Source organism: Ornithodoros turicata, chromosome 5, assembly GCF_037126465.1.
Source record: "Ornithodoros turicata isolate Travis chromosome 5, ASM3712646v1, whole genome shotgun sequence".
Classification (NCBI taxonomy): Eukaryota; Metazoa; Arthropoda; class Arachnida; order Ixodida; family Argasidae; genus Ornithodoros; species Ornithodoros turicata.
The window spans coordinates 71,290,375-71,310,263 of NC_088205.1; the positions used below are offsets into that span (position 1 = coordinate 71,290,375).

At 45.4% G+C, this 19,889-nt stretch overlaps 3 protein-coding genes across 6 annotated transcripts in view; all 3 read left to right on the forward strand.

The window, feature by feature from the left end:
• The first annotated feature begins 1,277 nt into the window (after positions 1-1,277).
• Positions 1,278-6,375, forward strand: LOC135394708 (acid ceramidase-like). The gene is made up of 13 exons (XM_064625580.1): positions 1,278-1,460; positions 1,981-2,021; positions 2,080-2,164; positions 2,238-2,321; positions 2,426-2,504; positions 2,567-2,641; positions 2,707-2,752; positions 2,864-3,008; positions 4,778-4,832; positions 5,045-5,211; positions 5,280-5,453; positions 6,077-6,133; positions 6,224-6,375. Exons 1-13 carry the CDS (start codon positions 1,293-1,295, stop codon positions 6,311-6,313), a joined length of 1,266 nt encoding a protein of 421 aa, XP_064481650.1. The 5' UTR covers positions 1,278-1,292; the 3' UTR covers positions 6,314-6,375.
• A 1,254-nt stretch (positions 6,376-7,629) lies between these two features.
• Positions 7,630-11,560, forward strand: LOC135394709 (copper transport protein ATOX1-like). The gene is made up of 3 exons (XM_064625581.1): positions 7,630-7,755; positions 8,008-8,083; positions 10,962-11,560. The coding sequence occupies exons 1-3, from the start codon at positions 7,744-7,746 to the stop codon at positions 11,096-11,098; spliced, it is 225 nt and encodes a 74-aa protein (XP_064481651.1). The 5' UTR covers positions 7,630-7,743; the 3' UTR covers positions 11,099-11,560.
• Positions 11,561-19,142: 7,582 nt separating this feature from the next.
• LOC135394710 (PDZ domain-containing protein 8-like) overlaps positions 19,143-19,889 on the forward strand; it is a 35,329-nt gene continuing 34,582 nt past the window's right edge. For all 4 annotated transcript variants that reach the window (XM_064625582.1, XM_064625583.1, XM_064625584.1 and 1 more), the window contains exon 1: positions 19,143-19,315. In XM_064625582.1, the coding sequence (XP_064481652.1) occupies position 19,315 (1 nt within the window). In that variant the 5' untranslated portion in view covers positions 19,143-19,314. The remainder of the gene's footprint in view (positions 19,316-19,889) is intronic.

The window sequence follows — 19,889 nt, forward strand, 5'->3', positions numbered from 1 at the left end:
CCGATATGTCCCCCTCCCCCAATTTACTGCTACTACTTGATCTGTACACGTGGGCAGGGATCTGTTGGAGGGGGGGGGACGCAGAAAATACAAGGTGGATGCTGCTCAGTATGCTAACTGTAATTCTTGTGATAGGCACAGTACGGATACCGCAGTGCAGATGCCTACTTCACTTGGATGTTGCATATTTATAAATTAAATGTGCTGCTTAGTGCAGTGCTAGCAGCTGGAAAAAATGTGCAAAAATGGGTACTCTGACGAGCGTAAGTGACTGACTTCTCGTTCAAGTGACGTGAGGAGGATTTTTTTTTCCCTCTCTCCTTTGACGCTCCTGCTGATAATGACAGAAGGCCACAATGCCACTGTTATCTGAAACAACATTGAGAAGGAAACGAAGTGTGAGTCACCACTTCCTTCTGGCGCTGCTTGCATTAAAGCGACTGAGATTGGCAATTTTTTTTTTCTCTTTTCTCTTTTCTCTTGTAGTATGGAAATGTATTTTGTGTAATGCAAATGGGGGTAAAAATCCAGCTTGAGCTTTTTTTCTGGGAGAGACAAACAAAATACAGAAACCGACACTGAAGACTTTTGTTTAGGTTTAATCGCGTGGAGGTCCACGCTGCTTCAGACTGAAGAAGCGTGGCCCCCACGCGAAAGCTTGTATAAATTACATCTAAACAAAAATCTTCAGTGTTGGTTTCTGTATTTTGTTTGTGATCTACATGACTTGACTCCCCTCTTCCTATACGCTTCTATTTCTGGGAGAAAAAAAAATCCATTGTCAACATAACCAATTTCAGAGTTTAATTCAGAAAACTGAATTCTTTGTGTCTGAAAATTGATGAAGTGTGGCATAAGCAAATGCTCACCCAGGATAAATACTGTTCACCCCATCATTCTCTCACAAGTTGATCTCTCTCTAGAATTTTGATATGTAAAACATGCTGTGTACATGGTGATAGTATAACTGTCCTTTTGTCTCTCTATCCTCTTCCCCTCCACAGACTTGGTCTGCCTAGGCAATCTTTACACACATTACAAATGCAAAAAGAAAAAGCCACCAGATGAAGGCTGTTGCATACGCGTATACATATGCCTAGATACAGCAAAGTAATATGACATTTTGTCGTGCGTTACTAAGTGAGGTTTTTGTTCGAAAGGACTTATCTGTTGAGTTATATCTTATCCTTCTGTCTCCAGCGCAATGATAGGCCGTCACACCAGTGTATGTAAGCCTATACCCTGCTGTAATCTGAGCTGCAGCCACAAGTGTACATGTACCTATATGTGATATGATTCAGAGAAAGCGTGCGTTTCTAATCTCTGGTACAAACTCTATAGAGGCAGGCCACTGGAACGGCTTCATTGTTCTTCAGCTCTTCCTGGAGATGGCAGTGTTAGTGTTGCTCTTGTGCTGTGTTGGGGTGCAGCTGTCATCTGCACTTGGACATCATGGAACAGTGAGTTAGGGTGCTAGCTACTTGTAGATATATAAAATCATTGGTTCTCGGTCTCTCTCTGCTGGTTGCTTAACTACGAAGAAGAAAACAACAGGAACACGAAGGAATGTTTTTGTTCTGTCGTGCTTCTGCCCCTCATTAAATAAATTCATGTACAGTAGGAATAGCAGAAGTATGTATTTGTTTTTAATTTCGAATTCTGATGTGTGTATGTGTTAAGACAGTGCATATATAATTGTTCGTGTAACTTTGCTGAATTTTGCATGTTTTATGTTGAACAGTTTTTCTTGTAAAAGGAGGACATGGTTCCTCCTCCTCAACTCAAAAATTTATAATATGTAATGCAGATAATACGCAAAAGTATTACCACGCGGTCCCTTGGTATTACTAATTGCTGCCCACCCCCATTAATTGTGGGCAGCAGCCAAGGATGAATTTATATTCTTCGCTATGTTCCTCTTCCCAGTTCTTGGTATTGTATTCGTTTTGTATTGTAATGTATTGTCATGATGTTTCTTAGCCCCAACAGTGCCAGCATGGACTATATCCACCTAACAACAGGTAAAAATGAAACTGATATTCGTTCTGTTGCTTCATACATGTACCTGCACATTTTAAGCACAAGTGTTGACACGTTCGTCATCAACCTTGATCTACCACCGAGCGAAAGATGGAGCGAACTGACCGCTGCAAAGAAGTCTGAGGTGATTGCTATTAATTTGTGTGTGGTTCAAATGGTTGTATTTTGGGACTATCTAACGTGCAACTGTTCTCTAGGTTGTAAAAATCCACAGCGTGCTGAAAAATCTGTTGGACAGCATCCTTGGAGACAGTCTCCTGGATCTGATCGATTCAAAGATGGTAGTGTTGCTTCCTCTATACTACCAGCACCGCTTTTCGTTCTTCAACATTTTTTTCTTTACATTTATGGACCTGCAATAACATTGCATGTTGTCTCGTTGCAGCCTAGGCTGCTGAACTCTCTGCCATCGCCATTCAGAGAAGAAATTGCGGCATTAAGTAATTCCTCAGGCCTCCCACTCGGTAATCGTATTAGTGCACCTCTGTTCTTGGTGCCGTGATTGTAACAAACCACATCCTTCCAGGTGAAGTGGTGCTGTACAACGTGTTTTATGAATTCTTCACCGTGTGCACGTCGATAGTGGCGGAAGACTCTAACGGTGCTGCCTCGCTATACATTGACGTTTATACACACCTGGCTAATGACGATGATTGAATGTTTCAGGGAAATTGTATCATGCACGTAACCTCGACTTTGGTCTCTTTCTTGGGTAAGTTTTTGTTCCTCTAGTAGACCGCTCCTGCGTTTTGCTTGTCCTTAAAGGCAGCTAAACAGGCGCTTGTTACCATTATTTGTTGGTGCGTTTATTAATATCTCTTAGGTGGGATTCCCGCAACCACACCTGGGCCATGACTGAAGCACTGAGGCCAACGATTGTTAACCTGGATTTTCAGAGGTCCGGCCAAACTGTCTTTAAGGCAGCTGGGTTTGCGGGTTATGTGGGAATTCTTACAGCGCTTAAACCGGTAAGCACTAAATTCTGTCAGGTTAAACCAATTTCTTTTCAACATTTATAGTATGCCATATGCTAGTCGCGGAAAAGTAGACATTAATTGCTTATCGACTAGGTAACATCACTGAATAAAGTTTATAATTGAACCGTCGCCATATGAGCACTGGACAGCGGTTTCGCCTTTTTTGTACCTTTTTCAGCATTATGCAGGTTAACAACATTTGAATGGGTAATGTTAGAAGGTCACGTAGAATGTGATGTCCTCCCGTCCGGGTGAGAGCCTCACCAACTGAAAGCACAGCGTTCACAATACAAAGTTCAGTAGTGTGAAGTCATTGACGGCATGTCGTCAGCAAGCCTCTAATGAGTGGGCAGTGCCGTACTTCGTAACAAGAGCTCGTAAAAATGCCAATGAAAACATAATTACTGGGTACCTGGTCGGTGCTTCTCTTTCCTTTGTTAGCTCTGAAAAGAACCACTGTCACCAATCCTGACTAAAATTACAATCTGCTTTACCGAAAAAACATTGTGCTTTACTAAAAGTGCATTTGCGGTATGGTACCTTGTGAGGTACATGCACCCATCACTGCTGACGACCCGGAGCGGCACATGACATATGGAGATGACAAATAACGTAAATGGTACATTGAGTGTGACCAAACTAAAAGAATCCAAGAGCAGCTCGACATTGTTTGAAAGAAAAGTTCTTAAAGGCCGTACTTGTTTATCAGGTTACATATCTAGTAGGATTTTCCGTTGTTGGGCACATTTAAATAAACAAATAAATAAATAAATAAATATACCGTATTTTCACGCGTATTAGCCGCACCGCAGATAAGCCGCAGGACTCGTTTTAGGATACATTTTGAAAATGTTTTTGCAGATAAGCCGCACTCGCAGATAAGCCGCGGGTAATACGACGCGACTGCTTTGTGCGCTAAACCAGGGATGCACAAACAAAATCGATAGAGACTCGACGCTCGTCGACGGTGTACTCCCTGCCAGCTGCCCTGTTCCCGTACTGGTACGCGACGTCGACGACTTTTAGTTTGAAGCCGCTGTCGTAGCTGTGCCTCCGCGTTGGAGCCATGCCTTACCTCTAACTGCCGTGCCCGTGTCCAGAAATGCTGCTACTCAGGTCAAATAAGAACTGACGCTTAGCTGACCACGTTTTATCCCGATGTCAGGTGTATTGAACCATTCCTGCCGACAAAGGAGACTGTAGGGAAGGCCATAAACCCTGTGGTCCACATTCCGGTGTCGGCATGATGTATAACAAAGGAGGTCAGTTCTAGTGTTCTACTAAGATCGGATTGTGCCCTTGTTGCATGTTTTTTGTGAATTGATGAATTAGTGGTGTTCCAGGAGACATTAATCACTGTCACCCCTTTGGCTAAAGCTGCGTGGGGGAATGTATTCGGAAGGTCAGACCACTCGAATGTGGACCCGCCCCTGTTCGTTATTGTTTGTGCACGAGCAGGGCGGTCCTGTTCCGAAAAAACATGAGGCACTGTCGGCCCTTTCGTGTAATCTGGGGTATGGGGAAAATACCAGGGAAAAATAGCCATCAGATAAGCCGCACCCGTGGATAAGCCGCAGAGCGTCCGCAAAAAAAAAAAAAAAATTTGCGCATAAGCCGCGGCTAATACGCGTGAAAATACGGTAAATAAATATCTGCACTGAGTAGTATGGAAACTCATGAAATTCAGTGTATGGAAAACATGGCCAGTTCCTTCTGAAAAATTACTGCATTAGACTATGTGAAGGTCAATTTGTTTTCAGAATGCTTTCTCCCTGACTGTGAATGAGCGCTTCCGTCTGGATGGCGGCTACATTGGTGAGTTTCTGCTCTTGCTGTAAAGCTGTGTATCTCTCCCTTTGGGCATAGAATCACTGAGCTGTGTGAGCTGTCCCTAAGAATTGAACTTTCTTTTCCTTGAATATTGTACATTTTGCCTTGTACATGGATGCACACTTAGACCTGCTCAGCTTGTGATTGCTGCACACCAGAGTCCACCTTGTAACAATGATTACTGGCAATCATTTTAGGCATAATCGAGTGGCTTCTCGGTGACCACAGTGAACACTGGGTTGGATTCTTCACGAGGCAAATTATGGAAAATATCACAGACTATGAAACTGCAAAGCGTACCATCATTACGACCAAACTGCTTTCTCCGGCTTACTTTATCCTGGGAGGAAACAAGTCTGGGGAGGTAGGTCCCCTGATGCTCTTTCGGAAAACCCTAACACCCATTCTCTTTGAAAAAAAAAAAAAAAACAGGGCGTGATTTTGACCAAGGACCGCAGCAGCCAAACATCAGATGTTTATGGGCTCCAGGACACCCCGGACAGGTGGTTTGTTCTAGAGACAAACTATGACCATTGGAAAACACCGCCGTCGTATGACGACCGACGTAACCCAGGCATGAACTGTATGAGAAACATGTCCCAACAGGTGCGTTGTTAGACAGACACCTGTGTGAAAGTCGCCTGCTTTATGTTGTACATAAAGTACATAAAGTGTTGTAAAAGTAACAAAATGTTACTTTTGGAGGCGACCTCTAGCCAATGTTTTAGGTTACATTGCCTCGAGACATATGCGCATGCTAGTAGCTTTCGTGTGCAGAAAGGACCTCTGTACTGTCCGCACGTAAAGTTTCAAAAATTTAGTGCAAAAGTTACTTGCACGTGCATGTTGTTCGTTACATTTGATTTGCTAAATGTCTACAAGAAATTAAGCATCAACATAGACAAGACCACAATTATTTCAAAAATTGGTTGGTATGTGGTATGGTATGAAATATGGTAATGGTACGTGATGAAAGAGAAACAGGTGCAAACCCGTACTCTTAGATCCAGAGGGTGGGTAGGTTGTGGAACATATTACAGTACAGTATTCAAACAGCTACTGTGTGCAAGCTAATGTTGTAGTAGTGGCATGTAGCCCTGGCAATGAAACTATTAAGCTATTTTTTTTATAATAGTTCTTAGTGGTCAAGGAAACAGAACTTAAAAAAGCTTTGAATATGCATTGTATGCATGCACACACAAATTATTTTCATCCATTGCCACTTGCAGAATCTTGGATTTGATGGCCTTTTCAACGTACTGTCTTCCCAGCCGGTGCTCAACCAGGTAAAGTATACTAGGTGCTAGATAGATGCCACTGTAGCACATTATCACAAGCATAAGAGGGTGCATCAACAAGCAATGTCCTTTTTGCAGTTGACAACATACACTGCCTTAATGGAAGTGTCGACTGGCAAGCTGGAGACCTACATTCAAGACTGCCGTGACCCCTGCCCGCTTTTCTAAGTGGGAGGTGAACCGAAGTTATGGATGACTCCAAATAAATGAACAGTGCTTCTCACAAGGCATTCTGTAGTAGCACAAATGTTTTAATATCCAGAAGGAAACACGAGGAGAGATGGGTACTGTCAGTATCAGCCAAAGGTGTGTAGCCTGCCAGGCTGCCATCAATATTTGCGTCCACTGTGGTTCTTGTCAGTGGGGTTAGCCTCCGAACGAAAAGTTCACGAGGATTCTGGAAAATCTGCAGATCCATTCAGGTGTGCACCCAGAGTGGGTCCCGATGTCCTGACCCCCCCACTTGATTTCTGTCTTCACATACTGCTTCAATTGATCCTAGAGGGCGATGTAGCATGCTGTCCGAGGCTGGGACCTCCACCTCAGCAAAATCTAGCTGAATCTGCCCCTGGGTCCATTTAACAATATTGTGCTACTTTTCAAATTTTTACAGTGATCTTTCTATGCTGCAGCAAAAACACATTCTGCAGCACATTAGAGCTAGAAGAGAGGCTACATTTGTGAGTGTGGGCCAGCCGGTGGACATATGGCAGTTGTTTGGAGAAAGTCACTGTAAGCGTGGGTGCTTAGTGTAGGTCTTATAGTAGTCGAAAACCTCCATGAGATTATAGAAACCTTTCTTGGAAATAAAACGACTGAATACGACACAGGTCATCCTGAGCGTCGATCGGAATATGTGTTGGAATACCTGCAGCCGGTCCTGCTTCTTCAAGCTTGAAAGCGTTGTTTGGGCAATCCAAATAACCCATTCTTTCCTGTGTGCGCCTGCAAGAATTCTGTTTGACCTTTTGACAGTTTTTGTTCGAGGAACTTCAACCCTACTCTCAAGCATGGCCAAGTAGTGCTAGAGGATCAAGAATCAGAGTCCAACTCAGCCCGGGTTATGCTTCAAAGTTTAAAAATGAGCTCAAATTTAAACATTCACAATAAATATTGGAACAAAGTCTTGACAGCTACAAGACTACGTTTCAGTTGTTCCCTCTAAACATTTCTGTAGTGTAATGCCTCTGGTTACGAAAGGTGCCTTTTTGCGCCCCTTTAAGTGTGCTCAGGGGGGGGGGGAATGCAGTCCCCCCCCCCCCCCCCCCCACGCGCACGCACACGCACACAGACAGACATACAGGCTGATTTCTGGGGAACGTACTGTGTCACTGCCGGTGTGCTGTTACTGGTTACTGTCTTCATTTGAATAGTCTTCGCAGTGCATCGCTATGTTGCATAAACGTTTTGCAGTTGTGAAGGCAAAAAACTACAGCCAGAGCACAGCCACACTGACAATAATACAACACACAAGTTTCGAAATCCGTACGGCTTCCTCCGGGCGTCCAGCAACACTGGCGAACTGGGCGAACTACTGAACCTGAACGTCGCTGTGCTGCTGGCAGCTAGGACGTCTGCCACAATACACAATATTTACGATGTCGTCGCAGGTGGGTACCTGATTTTCATACGCATGAAAAAGTAATGTCCCTGCTCTCTTTTAGCTACTTATATGCCTACATGTACGGAAATGATGCTGACGACGCGAATATTTTAAATTGTGAAAGCGGGCTTTTATTCTTCACTTGTGGAACCGTGTCGCGTACTCTTCATAATCTGCCTCTCGACCAGATGTCAAAACAGAGCAAATATATGTATCTTAGTATGGTAGTATGTTCAAGTGTGCGATTCTTGTCTCTCAGGTGCATGAATTCAAAGTCGAGATGACATGTGAAGGATGTTCTGGAGCTGTCAAACGGGTGCTCGGTAAATTGGAAGGTACTGTACGTTGCACATGCCAAACACGGTTTCTCTCTCTATTTGTACCCCACCTCAGGAGCACACTTTGTAAAGCAAGTATCGCTAGCGTGGGGCAGTAGGTAGCGAGGTGCGGGGGGCTGCCCTACCCAAACCCTGGTGCCTTGGTCACAGCAGGGTCAGCGGTGGTGATGAAGTTACGGAACGCGTAGTAGGTGCACGATGATGAACGCAACAACTATGTAATAGCCATAACCTAATACAGGTTATTCTAGCAAACGTTACACATTTGGATCGCATTGTAAAAATCGAAGACTAGGTTTGGCCCATCCCAAAGTTTGCGGACTGATAGCCATTTATCTGGAGTTTCTTTCTAATTTTTTGTAAGCGCTGTGGTCATGTAGAAAGAAAATTAAAAATAAAGCAAAATCTCGCCCCATGCATTTTCAATGGCCTATCCCACACAAATATCGCCAGTTTTTCTTGTGTCTGCTTCACATTCACATCACTTCGCACAGGTAGCGCTGCCTACAACGATGTGATACGCCGATTCTGAGGTTATGCAGCATGGTTATGCAGCATTCCTCTTTTTACAGTCTTGTTCTACGTATATGCTGATGCCACCTGTGTGTGGTGAAATGAAAATGAAGCACGCACAACAGAAACTGGCAGCTTTTGAGTGAGGTAGGCCATAGACAATGCATAGAGCGAAATTTTGCTCGATTTTTAATTTTTCTTCCACAGGACTATAAAGCTCACAAAAAATTCCAACAAAACTTCAGACAGATGGCTACCAGTCCGCAAAGTTTGGCATTGGATAAACCCCGTCTTCTATTTTTAGGATGCGATCAAAATGGGTAACACTTGCGAGACTAACCCTGTAGATTATAACGACCATGTCATTAATCAGCAACGCCTATGAGGAGCCCGTCCGCACGATCCGCTAGGGGCGCTACTCATCGCCACACGAGATGTGCACCACGATTGGACGATGAAAATTTGAATTCTGAACGCGCAGAAGCGTATGTACGACAACCGTAGCTACCAGCTCGCGTGGCTTAGTGGTTAAGCGTGCTTGCCATGTCATGTCGAGACCGGGAGGTACCCGGGTTCGAATCCCAGTGCCTGGGTTTTTTCCTGGGTTTTCCTCAGATGCTTTCAGACGCATGTCGGCACAGTTCTCTTTAGAAGTCGGCCCAGGACGCACATTCCCCTGGGCGTCAGTCGTGACGTTGCCCGCCTCTGTGAGGCCGACAACGGCAAGCCCTCTCGCCATCATCACCACCACCACCACAACCTGCCGTAGCAGATGACAGCAATAGCTCATATGAAAACGCGTAGAATGATGATGATAATCAACCTCAGAATGAAACATCTGTGGAATATCCACCACTTGTACAGATATACTAAGGTAAGCTGAAGTACAAAGTATTGTAGAAGTTGAGGAAGCAATAACTGGGACGATGAGTAGCGCCACCGCTACCTTCCAAAAATGCGGCGCTGGGAAGGGGTGCCTACGACATGGTCGTTATAATCTACAGGTTTTCCCGGCGATTTTAATCCAAGTGCCAGCTAAATTAATCCATGTCCCATAAAGTTTGCATGGCACATGGATTAATTTCGATGGCGCTTGGATTAAAATCGCCGGGAAAACCTGTAGTAGGTCGTGGTAGTAGCGCGTCTGACAAGCACGCATGCACCAGATGAGCAGGAAACGCGCACTGCCGCAATATTATTTAAACATATGTGCGTTAAGAGATGAAATTTCGTGCGGCGACGAAGTGATAGGGGTGAGTCGTACAGGAACATAATACCAAGTGAGATACGGACAACGGGAGTTGGGGAAAGTAAAGAGAGAGAGAGTGAAAAAAGATACTATTTGGTGAGAGTTATATACCTTTTAAACATGTGGTGGGGAAGGTGAATAAGAAACGTGTACCGTAACTTCACGCGTATTAGCCGCAGCTTATGCGCGATTTTTTTTCCTCGTGGGCGCTCTGCGGCTTATCCACCGGTGCGGCTTATCTGATGACTATTTTGTCCTGACATTTTCCTCATACGCCAGTTCTAATGAAAGGGCCGACAGTGTCTCTGGAATAGCACTGCCCTGCCGATGCACGAACAGTGCGTAACAGGGACGGGTCCAGATTCGAGTAGATTGATCTTCCGGGTGCATTCCCCCAAGCAGCTTTAACGAAAGTGGTGACAGAGATTCACGTCTTCTGGAAGACCACTGACCCACCAAAAACGATACTGGTACACTATGCCGACCCCGGAGTATGGACCACAGGGTTTATGGCCTTCTCTGTGGTCTCCTTTGTCGCACAAATCAGTCGTCAGCTCGTATTGCCCGCAGCTTATCTGCCAGAAAATTTTCAAAAAGTTGCTGAAAACGCGTCCTGCGGCTTATCTGCGGTGCGGCTTATACGGCGAAATTATGGGATGCTACGGCAGAGGTGCTCGTGAAGAAGGCGGAGGGTACACAGTACGGTTGACATACTCTAAGGACTAAGCTTAACTTCCCCCTAACATGATAATGCAACAGGAAGCGCAATGACGGACAGAGGAGAACACGCCACAAGCGCTTTTGTCATGTTCTTGTCTGTCAGCCGTCTCAGGTTTTGCTACATTGTCATGTCGTACTAACAAACCCAGTCTTAAAACTTGTCCCAGATTGGATGAGTGTCGTCGTAGCTCGATGAACAGCATCAGAAAAAAACTAGTGAGCAAGTCAGCTAAACTAGCGGAGCAGTGCAAGGTTTGGGAGGTTTTGCACCACCAAACGTTGAAATGTGCAGTGAATTTGCAATGCACTTTACAAGTACTTTGGCTAGCACTTTGTACTTTATTTTTCACACATTTCCAGTATGGTACCATTATTGCCATTTGTACTTTTCAGGCCAAGGTGTCAACAAAGTTGAGATTGACCTTCCAAGCCAGCGAGTGCTTGTAGATTCGACACTCTCTTCTGACAAGTTGCTTGAGGTGCTCAAGAAGACTGGGAAGTCTTGCTCGTACATAGGAGCCAAGGCATAATGGCTTGAAGGAAGGATTACGGAGTATTTGAGCACGAGACGAGGAAAGGTGTGATATATCTATGCTGCGCAAACGGTTTCATTATCTTTTTGTTGCTTGGTTACTCCAGTGAGATGAAACATACGGTGCATATATAATAAACTAGTCTTGTATGTAAACTTCTGTTGTGTAACATTGCATGTGTCCGTTTATGTACCAGGGCCTGGCTTCACCAACACCGATTAACACTTGAGCCGAGATCAACACTCTCTTAACTGGAATTTAACGCTTAACCGTGCTTCACAGAAGGCAGTTATTATTACTGAAACATTCATCACATCACCAACTAGAGTTTGCAAAAAAAGAATTGAGCGTTAACTTCAAGTTTTAGCAATGCTTGATCTAGGTTCAAAGTTAACCAGGTAAAATTTCCAAGTGCTCTAGTTGAGGCAGATGAAGTGGAAATAAAAAATGTTAAACTGCTATGTGCAATGTACATGCTAAGATAATCGTTTTTGCACAGGAGCGCACGTTACAGTACGCTGCAGCAAAAAACAAGGAATTGGTCAGGTAGATAAGGAACGCGATAAGATACGTAGGTAACGTACGTGTTTGATAAGGTGATGTCCCGTGAGAAATTGAATATTAACTACACAGCGTTTATGCAACCACATGTTACCTAGCTAATCATTGTTTCAAGATAAATGACCAGTTTGGTGGAGCTACAACCTAAGCGACATAACAAGACTGGGCCAAGCTTGGCAAGAGCTTGGCTGGTCAAACTTGCCATGCTTCGCAAATGCTTGGCCAATGAGCTCGTTTCTTAGTACAGATCTGCCCCCTGGACAACGGCTTGTGAACCACCGGCCAACCTATGTATTGCCAGCCTTATGTCAAGCATGTCCAGCCAACCAGTTGCCAAGCATTGTCCTACTACTTGCCTAAAGCGTACTTTTGTCCTTTCGTATACTGCCATGTACAGTAGACAGAGTTCCACTTGCCACATACTGGGTGTGCCAGCTAAATGCGAACAGATTTTTTTTGAAAATATATATATGCCACTTTTTTCTATATGAAGTCAATTGCAATATAGCATATGCTGAAGGGCACTGCACCAACAAACTCCTAAGGCAATGTCCTACTTGACTTTCAATAATTATAACCTTAACTTTTTAATTATAAAACCTACGAAGTTGTCCCAATGAGAACATTTGGTCCCTTTGGTCGCCTGATACCGTAGCCGTTTTCAGAACAAAAATCTGTTCGATAGATCGTCCGCAAAAAAAATCGTGAAGGAACACCATTCTTCTTTTCTTTATTTTGTTCATTGCGCATCTTCGACGCATGAGGCGGCACTGTGCTCCTTCACCCTCTCACATTGGGAGTGGAGCAATGAACAAAATAAAAAATTGTGTTTCTTCACGAATTTTTTGCGGACGATCTATCGGACGGATTTTTGTTCTGAAAACGGCTACGGTATCAGGTGAACGAAGAGACCAGATATTCTCATTGGGACAGCTTCGTAGCTTTTATAATTAAAAAGTTAATTAGGACATTGCCTTAGGAGTTTGCTGGTGCCCTCTTAAGGAGTGTCCTTCAGCATAAGCTATAGCAACTGGGTCATTCCAGGCCAAAACACCCAAGGCCATGCTCGACCCCCCTCAGTTTTGCTTCCAAAAATTATCATGGACTCCTTATTGCAAATAAAGATATTTTCCCGAGTTTTACTGGACAATGTTGAACCGTTATCGATTTAGGCGGGGTCAAAGTTCGTCAGAATCGCGAAAACCATGCTACGAAAAAAGTTACTGACTGAGCAGGGTTTTGAGTCTAGGTGGACTTCAGTGACATAGAATGAAAGAGCGTGGCCCTAACATTCTGCCAATATCAAGTTCTTCCCTCGTGTTTCATTTTCGGCCAGCAAAACCGGGCTGCTTTTTGGCGCTATTTCTTACAACTTTGCGCCTTGCTAAGGGCACTCTTCGCACAAGTTGGAAGGGACAAATAAATTCAGCGTGTTCTGTACCTTCCATACTTCAAAATCACATGTTTTGAAGGCCGACCACACAATACTTTTTGCCCCATTTAAACCCAAATGCCATACTTTTGGTAAAGTTGGCCATTTTCAACGCCATTTTTGAAAATGAAGCGGTCGACCGAGAACAATCCAAATAGATGGAGATGACAGATCAATATCTATACTAAAGCATATAAAAAATTGAGAAGGTACTTTTTAACAAGGGCGAGAAAATATTTTTGATATCCCACCCACGCTACAGATAGTTACGCTGAACGGCGCACGGGTGGGTCGCGAGGCTTGGTTCGGATAACGTTTTTCCGTGTGGTGAACCCATCCGTTATGGAGGATCAGGGGCCGGGGCGCCGGAGCAGGGGGAGCGACGGCTCCCCCTCATTTACGAATGGGGGAGCACGGCTCCCCCAGTGTCACCTCAGCGTCGTAATCTTCTACGGTCTAACGGAATGGCCCGTGCGTGCATGTGTTCTTTCGGTGGCCATAAATTTAGAGAACAATAAACAGAGATCCTACCACTGCCACTGTGTGCGGAGACCGTTTGAGAAGAGCTACATACCAATGGAGTCAGGTTCACAGGGTTCTGGAGTTGACCATGGCAAGGTTTGTGGTACGAAGTGCAATAAATCAGTCAGAAAGTGTGTAACGGGGGGGTGCGAGCATTCTCAGACTCAATCCACGGGTGGGGTGGGGGGGGGGGGCAGAGGCGCAAACGGGAATCGCAAAAGGCACGCAAGACACCAGACGTCTGAGGGAAATAATGATACGAAGAAACCGCCCGGTTGAAGACAGAGGGTTGTTATAATGGCGGCGCAGCCACAGATTTCAGTCGGTTGTGGACGGGGTGCCCACTTCGAGCTGGCGTGTAAGACCTGTAGTACGACAAGTGCGATGAACTGAGACGAAACGTCGCACCGAGTGTTGTGTTCATGTGTCGGCAGTGGCAACGTCGTGGGAGCGCCACCAAGTCCTCGACTGCAGCAGCGTTACATGATTATTAAATGCCATAGACATCGGAGAAGGCAACACTCCTGGAAAGAGATATGTATCGCAACTTGTTTGTTGTCTTATATATATTGTGTATATCTTCACCCGTCATAGTAGAAAAATTCTAATTGTTAACCTGATTGGTGGCCCCTCGCTTTCCATCGTACCGATGTCCAAAATTTACCCACTGTTTTCATTTATCCGGCTTTTCTTATTGAGTCGCCCAGGAGTTATAACGACAGCGTGACACCCAGTCAAAAGGTTGGGTGTCAAAGGGACACATTCTTGCTGAGCTCCAGACCCGCCCAGGAAAGTCTGGTTTATTCGCAGAAGGCTTGCGGATCAGACGATATTCGTTTCCAGTTCCGGCACATGTACATGCCGCGACGGCGATTCCCGGGGACAAGTACCCGAAGTTCCCTACACATTACTTGCCATAGAGGTCTATAGGCACTGCGCAGAAGTAAAAAAAGCCGGACGCACTGAACTCTTACCAACCAATTCACCACCAAGCGCTATTTAATTACAGTACTTCTGCAATGTTACTTTAGATCTACTGTACAAATATGCACATGTCATTTGCTAGGTGCACGTTTACAGTTCGTGCAGCAACCATGTATAACGCCACCATGAGCCCTCAAGGAAAATAAGTGATGATGATGTTTAAGGTAGCGCTTTTTTTTCGCTCCCCCAGTGAAAAATTAGTTCCGATGCCACTGCCAGGGGGCCTAATCGCTTGCACGTGTTACGAGCTAACGAGGGGCGGGGTACTCGTCGAGAAGGGCACGTGACGAAGCACGTGCACGGCACCTTTCGCGCGATACGTGAAGGGCGTGGTATACGTCACGCGCAATGTGTCACGTGCCCATCTTTTTTAATTTCTCGCCACTCTCTAGCTCGTAACGACGATGAAGCGATTAAGCCCTCTGAACAGACATTATATTCAGCTAAGTCACATCTATGCTACTACTAGCCCGCCATACCGCGTACTAGCCCGAGACGTTCATGTAGTGCTTGCTAATCTATCCACACTGAACAGCTAGCTGCTGATGATCACCCAAGCAGGCTGGAATGATAAAAACAGTTTATTTGCAATTCAGACAATCTACATATTTTATTTTCGCGATTGTAACAGTTTGAAGTAAGAGCAAAAAGATACCCACATAAATGGATGCACAACGGTTTGATTATTATTTCATATTTTCTTTTGAAAAAGCAAAGGCGACCATTGGTAGGGTATCTCGTTAGAAGTGACCACTACAGTTTCCTCTGTACGGCGAAAAGATCGGTCTTGAACGCTGCTCCAACTGGAGTTTCCGTGCGTGCCACGCACTTTCATACCGTAGTCCTTCATTTTGCACGCACGCATTTGCTGACGTTCCTACTTCGGCCATTGTTCAATACAACGACTTCAGCAAGAAACTTGGAGCAATAACAACCAACAACCTTTTTTGTTACCCGGCATGCATCACATGTGAGAAAGACGATCATAAACTAACCAGCTGAGCCGCGGATGAGCTCTCCTAAGCCGATTTCAAGGCCACGTGTTAAAGGTTACGTGGATGTACGAGCGCGTTTTTGGACGCTACAATGCAGCAAAAGCCATCCGCTCACAACGTGACCTGCGTTGCTATTAATCATTAGTAACGCGCATTTGAAGGGTTAGTATGGTTTGCTCATAATGTTGCTTGTGAGTGTGAAATCATCGCTGTCGTTTCTCATGACTACCACTTTAAAACGCCGCGAATGAAAGACTCTGAGAAACACCTACTAACAATAGTTACCAATGCACTGATAACAATAAAAACTACACAGTTTATCAACAAAAGGGCTGGCAAAAAAGAGGACATATGCTCATATCCGGCCGCAGGACGCGGCTTGTGAAACCTAGGCACGCGATCTGTTCGCGCGCCTCACAGGGAGCAGCCTCGTGCAGCCCTCGCGTAACCATGTGGGACATAAAAAAATATTTTCTCGCCCTTATCAAAAAGTACCTTCTCAATTTTTTTATATGCTTTAGTATAGACATCGATCTGTCATCTCCATCTATTTGGATTGTTCTCGGCCGATCCCGCTTCATTTTCAAAAAATTGCGATGAAAACGGCAAACTCTACCAAAACTACGGCATTTGGGATTAAATTGGGCAAAAAGTATTGTGTGGTCGGCCTTCGAAACATGTGATTTTGAAGTATGGAAGGTACAGAACACGCTGAATTTATTTGTCCCTTCCAGCTTGTGCGAAAAGTGCCCTTAGCAACGCGCAAAGTTGTAAGAAATAGCGCCAAAAAGAAGCCCTGTTTCGCTGGCCGAAAATGAAACACGAGGGAAGAACTTGATATTGGCAGAATGTTAGGGTCACGCTCTTTCATTCTATGTCACTAAAGTCCACCTAGACGCAACACCCTGCTCAGTAGGTAACTTTTTCCGTAGCATGGTTTTCGCGATTCTGAAAAACTTTGACACCGCCTAAATCGACAACGGTTCAACATTGTCCAATAAAACTCGGGAAAATATTTTTGGAAGCAAAACTGAGGGGAGTCGAGCACGACCTATGGGTGAGTTGGCCTGGAGTGACCCCTACTGACTTCATCTCGAAAAAAGTGATATATATATTTTAAAAACCTGTTCGCATTTAGCTGGGACACCCTGTATTTATTACATAGGTTACATAATCATGGGACACCACTGCGGAGCTACAGCCACAGCCTACGACTACTAACGTAGCGACAAAAGCATCGATGTATGTTGTGGGAATTGCCACGACCCCATCCACGCCGTAACCAGCATGACCTGTCCAACCGCAGCCGCAGCTCCAGAATGCACGAGCATTACATAATTAAGCTATCCAACAACAACAAACTTGTTTATCAGCTTACATTTTAAGCAAACATCAGATACGGACGTAATTATCTAAGTGGAAATTGCCGGCTGCCAACCATCGGCCAGTTGTCGGTTTTTGGTCGGCAAGCGACGTAGTTGGCCACCGCACGTTACACCAACGTTGGTCTGCTGTCGCTGAGAGAGTGGTGGTTGGAGAACGACGTTTGGCTGAGAACGTTGCGCGACGTGTTGCGGGCGTGCTATTGACAAATTGGCAAAATAAAGACGGGCCAATATCTGCGAGGGAAACACGGAATGGTGTAGCACTGCATAAGTTCGACTTTCGATTGGCCAAATGATTGTCTCAAACCAAAAGCAGTAAGAAACAGAGACGTTATCTTCATGGTGAGCTAATACGAGAAGCAGTTCTTCATTTCAGTGTTGTCTGTGTACGCGTAGAATTAAACTTAGACACCTCACTCTTCATTTTGACTCACACGCGAACAGCGCTGCTGTGGCCTAGCTTGGCAGAATGCAGGCTGGCCAACGTTTGGCAAGTCATTGGGCAGGGTACATATCTGTATCAAGAAACAAGCTTGTTGGCCGATAATGCACCAACCAAGGCCGGCTAGGCCGACCTAGTTATTGCCAAGATTGGCCCAACTTTTGTTTGTTGCTTGGGCATAGTGACCATTGTATTGCTGTTAATCGGTGGGCCGCCACCTAGCCCACAAAGGCCAGCTATTGCCCAGACTTGACTCTACACTGGCCCTGTGTTGGCACCATGTCTTATAGGTCGATCTGCTACATTGGCCCAAGGTTGGCAGCATTAAGTCGGGCCGAGTAAGGCCAATGTCAATCCCCAAGCTTGGCCCCCTTTTTTTTGCAAGGACGGCCCAACAACTTTTAGGTCGGAAGCACACGTCGGCCCGGTACTTTACCGACGTTGTTTTTTCCCTTGGGTAACTGCTACCATCCGTTCCGAGTTCAAGCTACACGTGGCCTTTACATCTCATAACCACAGGTAACGCTCGCGATATCGCCACAATGTCTTCAACGACAACATTACGATGTGAAGCCGACTATCTATGGCCTGTTTCACACGACCGTGTTTGTCGTCCGTTTGCTTCAAAACTAGAACCCAAGACCATTCGAGCCTCGGAGGTTCCAATGGGTCCGTTTTGGCTCCGTCAAAAATACGGACGAGAAAAACGTTCGTGTGAAACAGGCCTAATACTGGCGCCAGGTGCGTGTCGGTTTCTGGACGAAGCGGGTGGAGAAACAAGTGTACGCAATTTCTCGTTGGTCACCAAGCTTGTCCCAAACACATTTGCCAACATTCTGTTCTGTCTCGTTCTGCCTAGCAAAATGCAACATTGCTCCGACATTGTCTGGCCGAAGTCTCGTTGGCCAGCTGGGGCATCCGAGTTTTTGCCAACCGCCGGCCATCGGCCGTTGCTTGCTTGGGAAGCTTTCTCTATACTTCTCAGAGAGATGACCAATATGGTTCCTGTTTTAGGTCCTGAACTGATTTCTGAGCACTTTGGCTATTGGATACCGCTGACCGAAGCAGCGGTACAGTGCTACTCCGACGTGTCCCGAGCAGCACAACATCTTATATAACCCGACATTGGACAAATATTGGCAATACTGGTCCAATGTTGGGCCAAGATTTTGTGATGCTCGGAGCACCTCTCCGGAGTGACTTAGGGTGAGTGCAGGAAAGTCACTGACGATGAGTCACCCGCTTCTGGGACATGTTCTAGCTCTATACGTTCAAACAAGTTAAGTGATTTCGAGGATCCATGCCACGTGCATTTTGGTGACCACATTTGCGAGATCTGTGCTGTAGAAACAAGGCCTCCTTGGGGTACGGACGCCAGCTGCCATTGTCGTTACCCTAGTACCGTCTGATAGGGCCCCGTCCTATGGGGCGCGTCTACTCAGGAACACGTCCCAAAGCAATATGAACTACAAACAACGCTGTCGGTGGAGTTTCACAGGTGGAGTGCATGGGTGTTGGTGGAGTTTCGCAGAAATAGGTACGTAGGCCTGTTGATACGTTTCCGCAAGTTTAGTGGCAGTGTTTTGTTGCCCAGCCGTCTGCCTGCTGCTATTCATATGGCGGCATGTTGGTGACCTCGGGCCGACTTCATAAGGAACTGTGCCGACACTTTTCCTGCAGTTGTCAGTGTCAGACTCATAGAAAACATTCGAACAGCACAGCTTGCCAGGGACGAACAGCAGGACTGTAGTAAGGAAGAAAACGCGCGTGCCAGCACAGGTCACAGTCGATCAAACGCATACTATTGTTCTATCGCTGCTGGTACATGCTGGCCTTGGTCTTCTCTACACAACTTGTTAAACGCAGGTTAAGTAAGCCTTCGTCGCTGGCACAGTAAGCACATTTCCTTCCAAATGCTTGACTGTAGTAAATTTGGCGTGTCCCATGCGATAGACAGAGGCGGGCTAATAGAACGCAGGCATAGTGTGATAGTTGGTACACCAGAGATAGCAGGCTGTTTTTTGAGGAACAAATTTCGCAGTGCGGTTAGTTTCTTCGTAGCTTCTCGTGAAAGGAGGCTCATGGTTGGTGGTGGTTGACGCTCATTCAGACGGCTACGCAAGCCAGCGCAAATTCTTGCACAAAGTGTGGAAAGTTAAGTATTGTGCTGCAGTCATCGTCGCACTTCGCTGATTTGCACATAGCTTTTGTCCGATATGCAGCAACGGATATGAGTGGAAAATTGTTAAAAATTGGGCTGTTCGGTGTAGCATAATTTAAAAGCGATAAATCCCCCGTGCCGGGGAACAAGTCAAAAGACGTCACAACAGACTGACGAACAAGGATTTATTATTGTCAAACCTGCTTTATAGCCTGAACCAACAACGCCCTCTTCCGCAAGGTTCCCAATCACACCCTCAGCATGCCTAGTGGCTTTATCTTTATCAAAAGCACAGGACTTATCTTG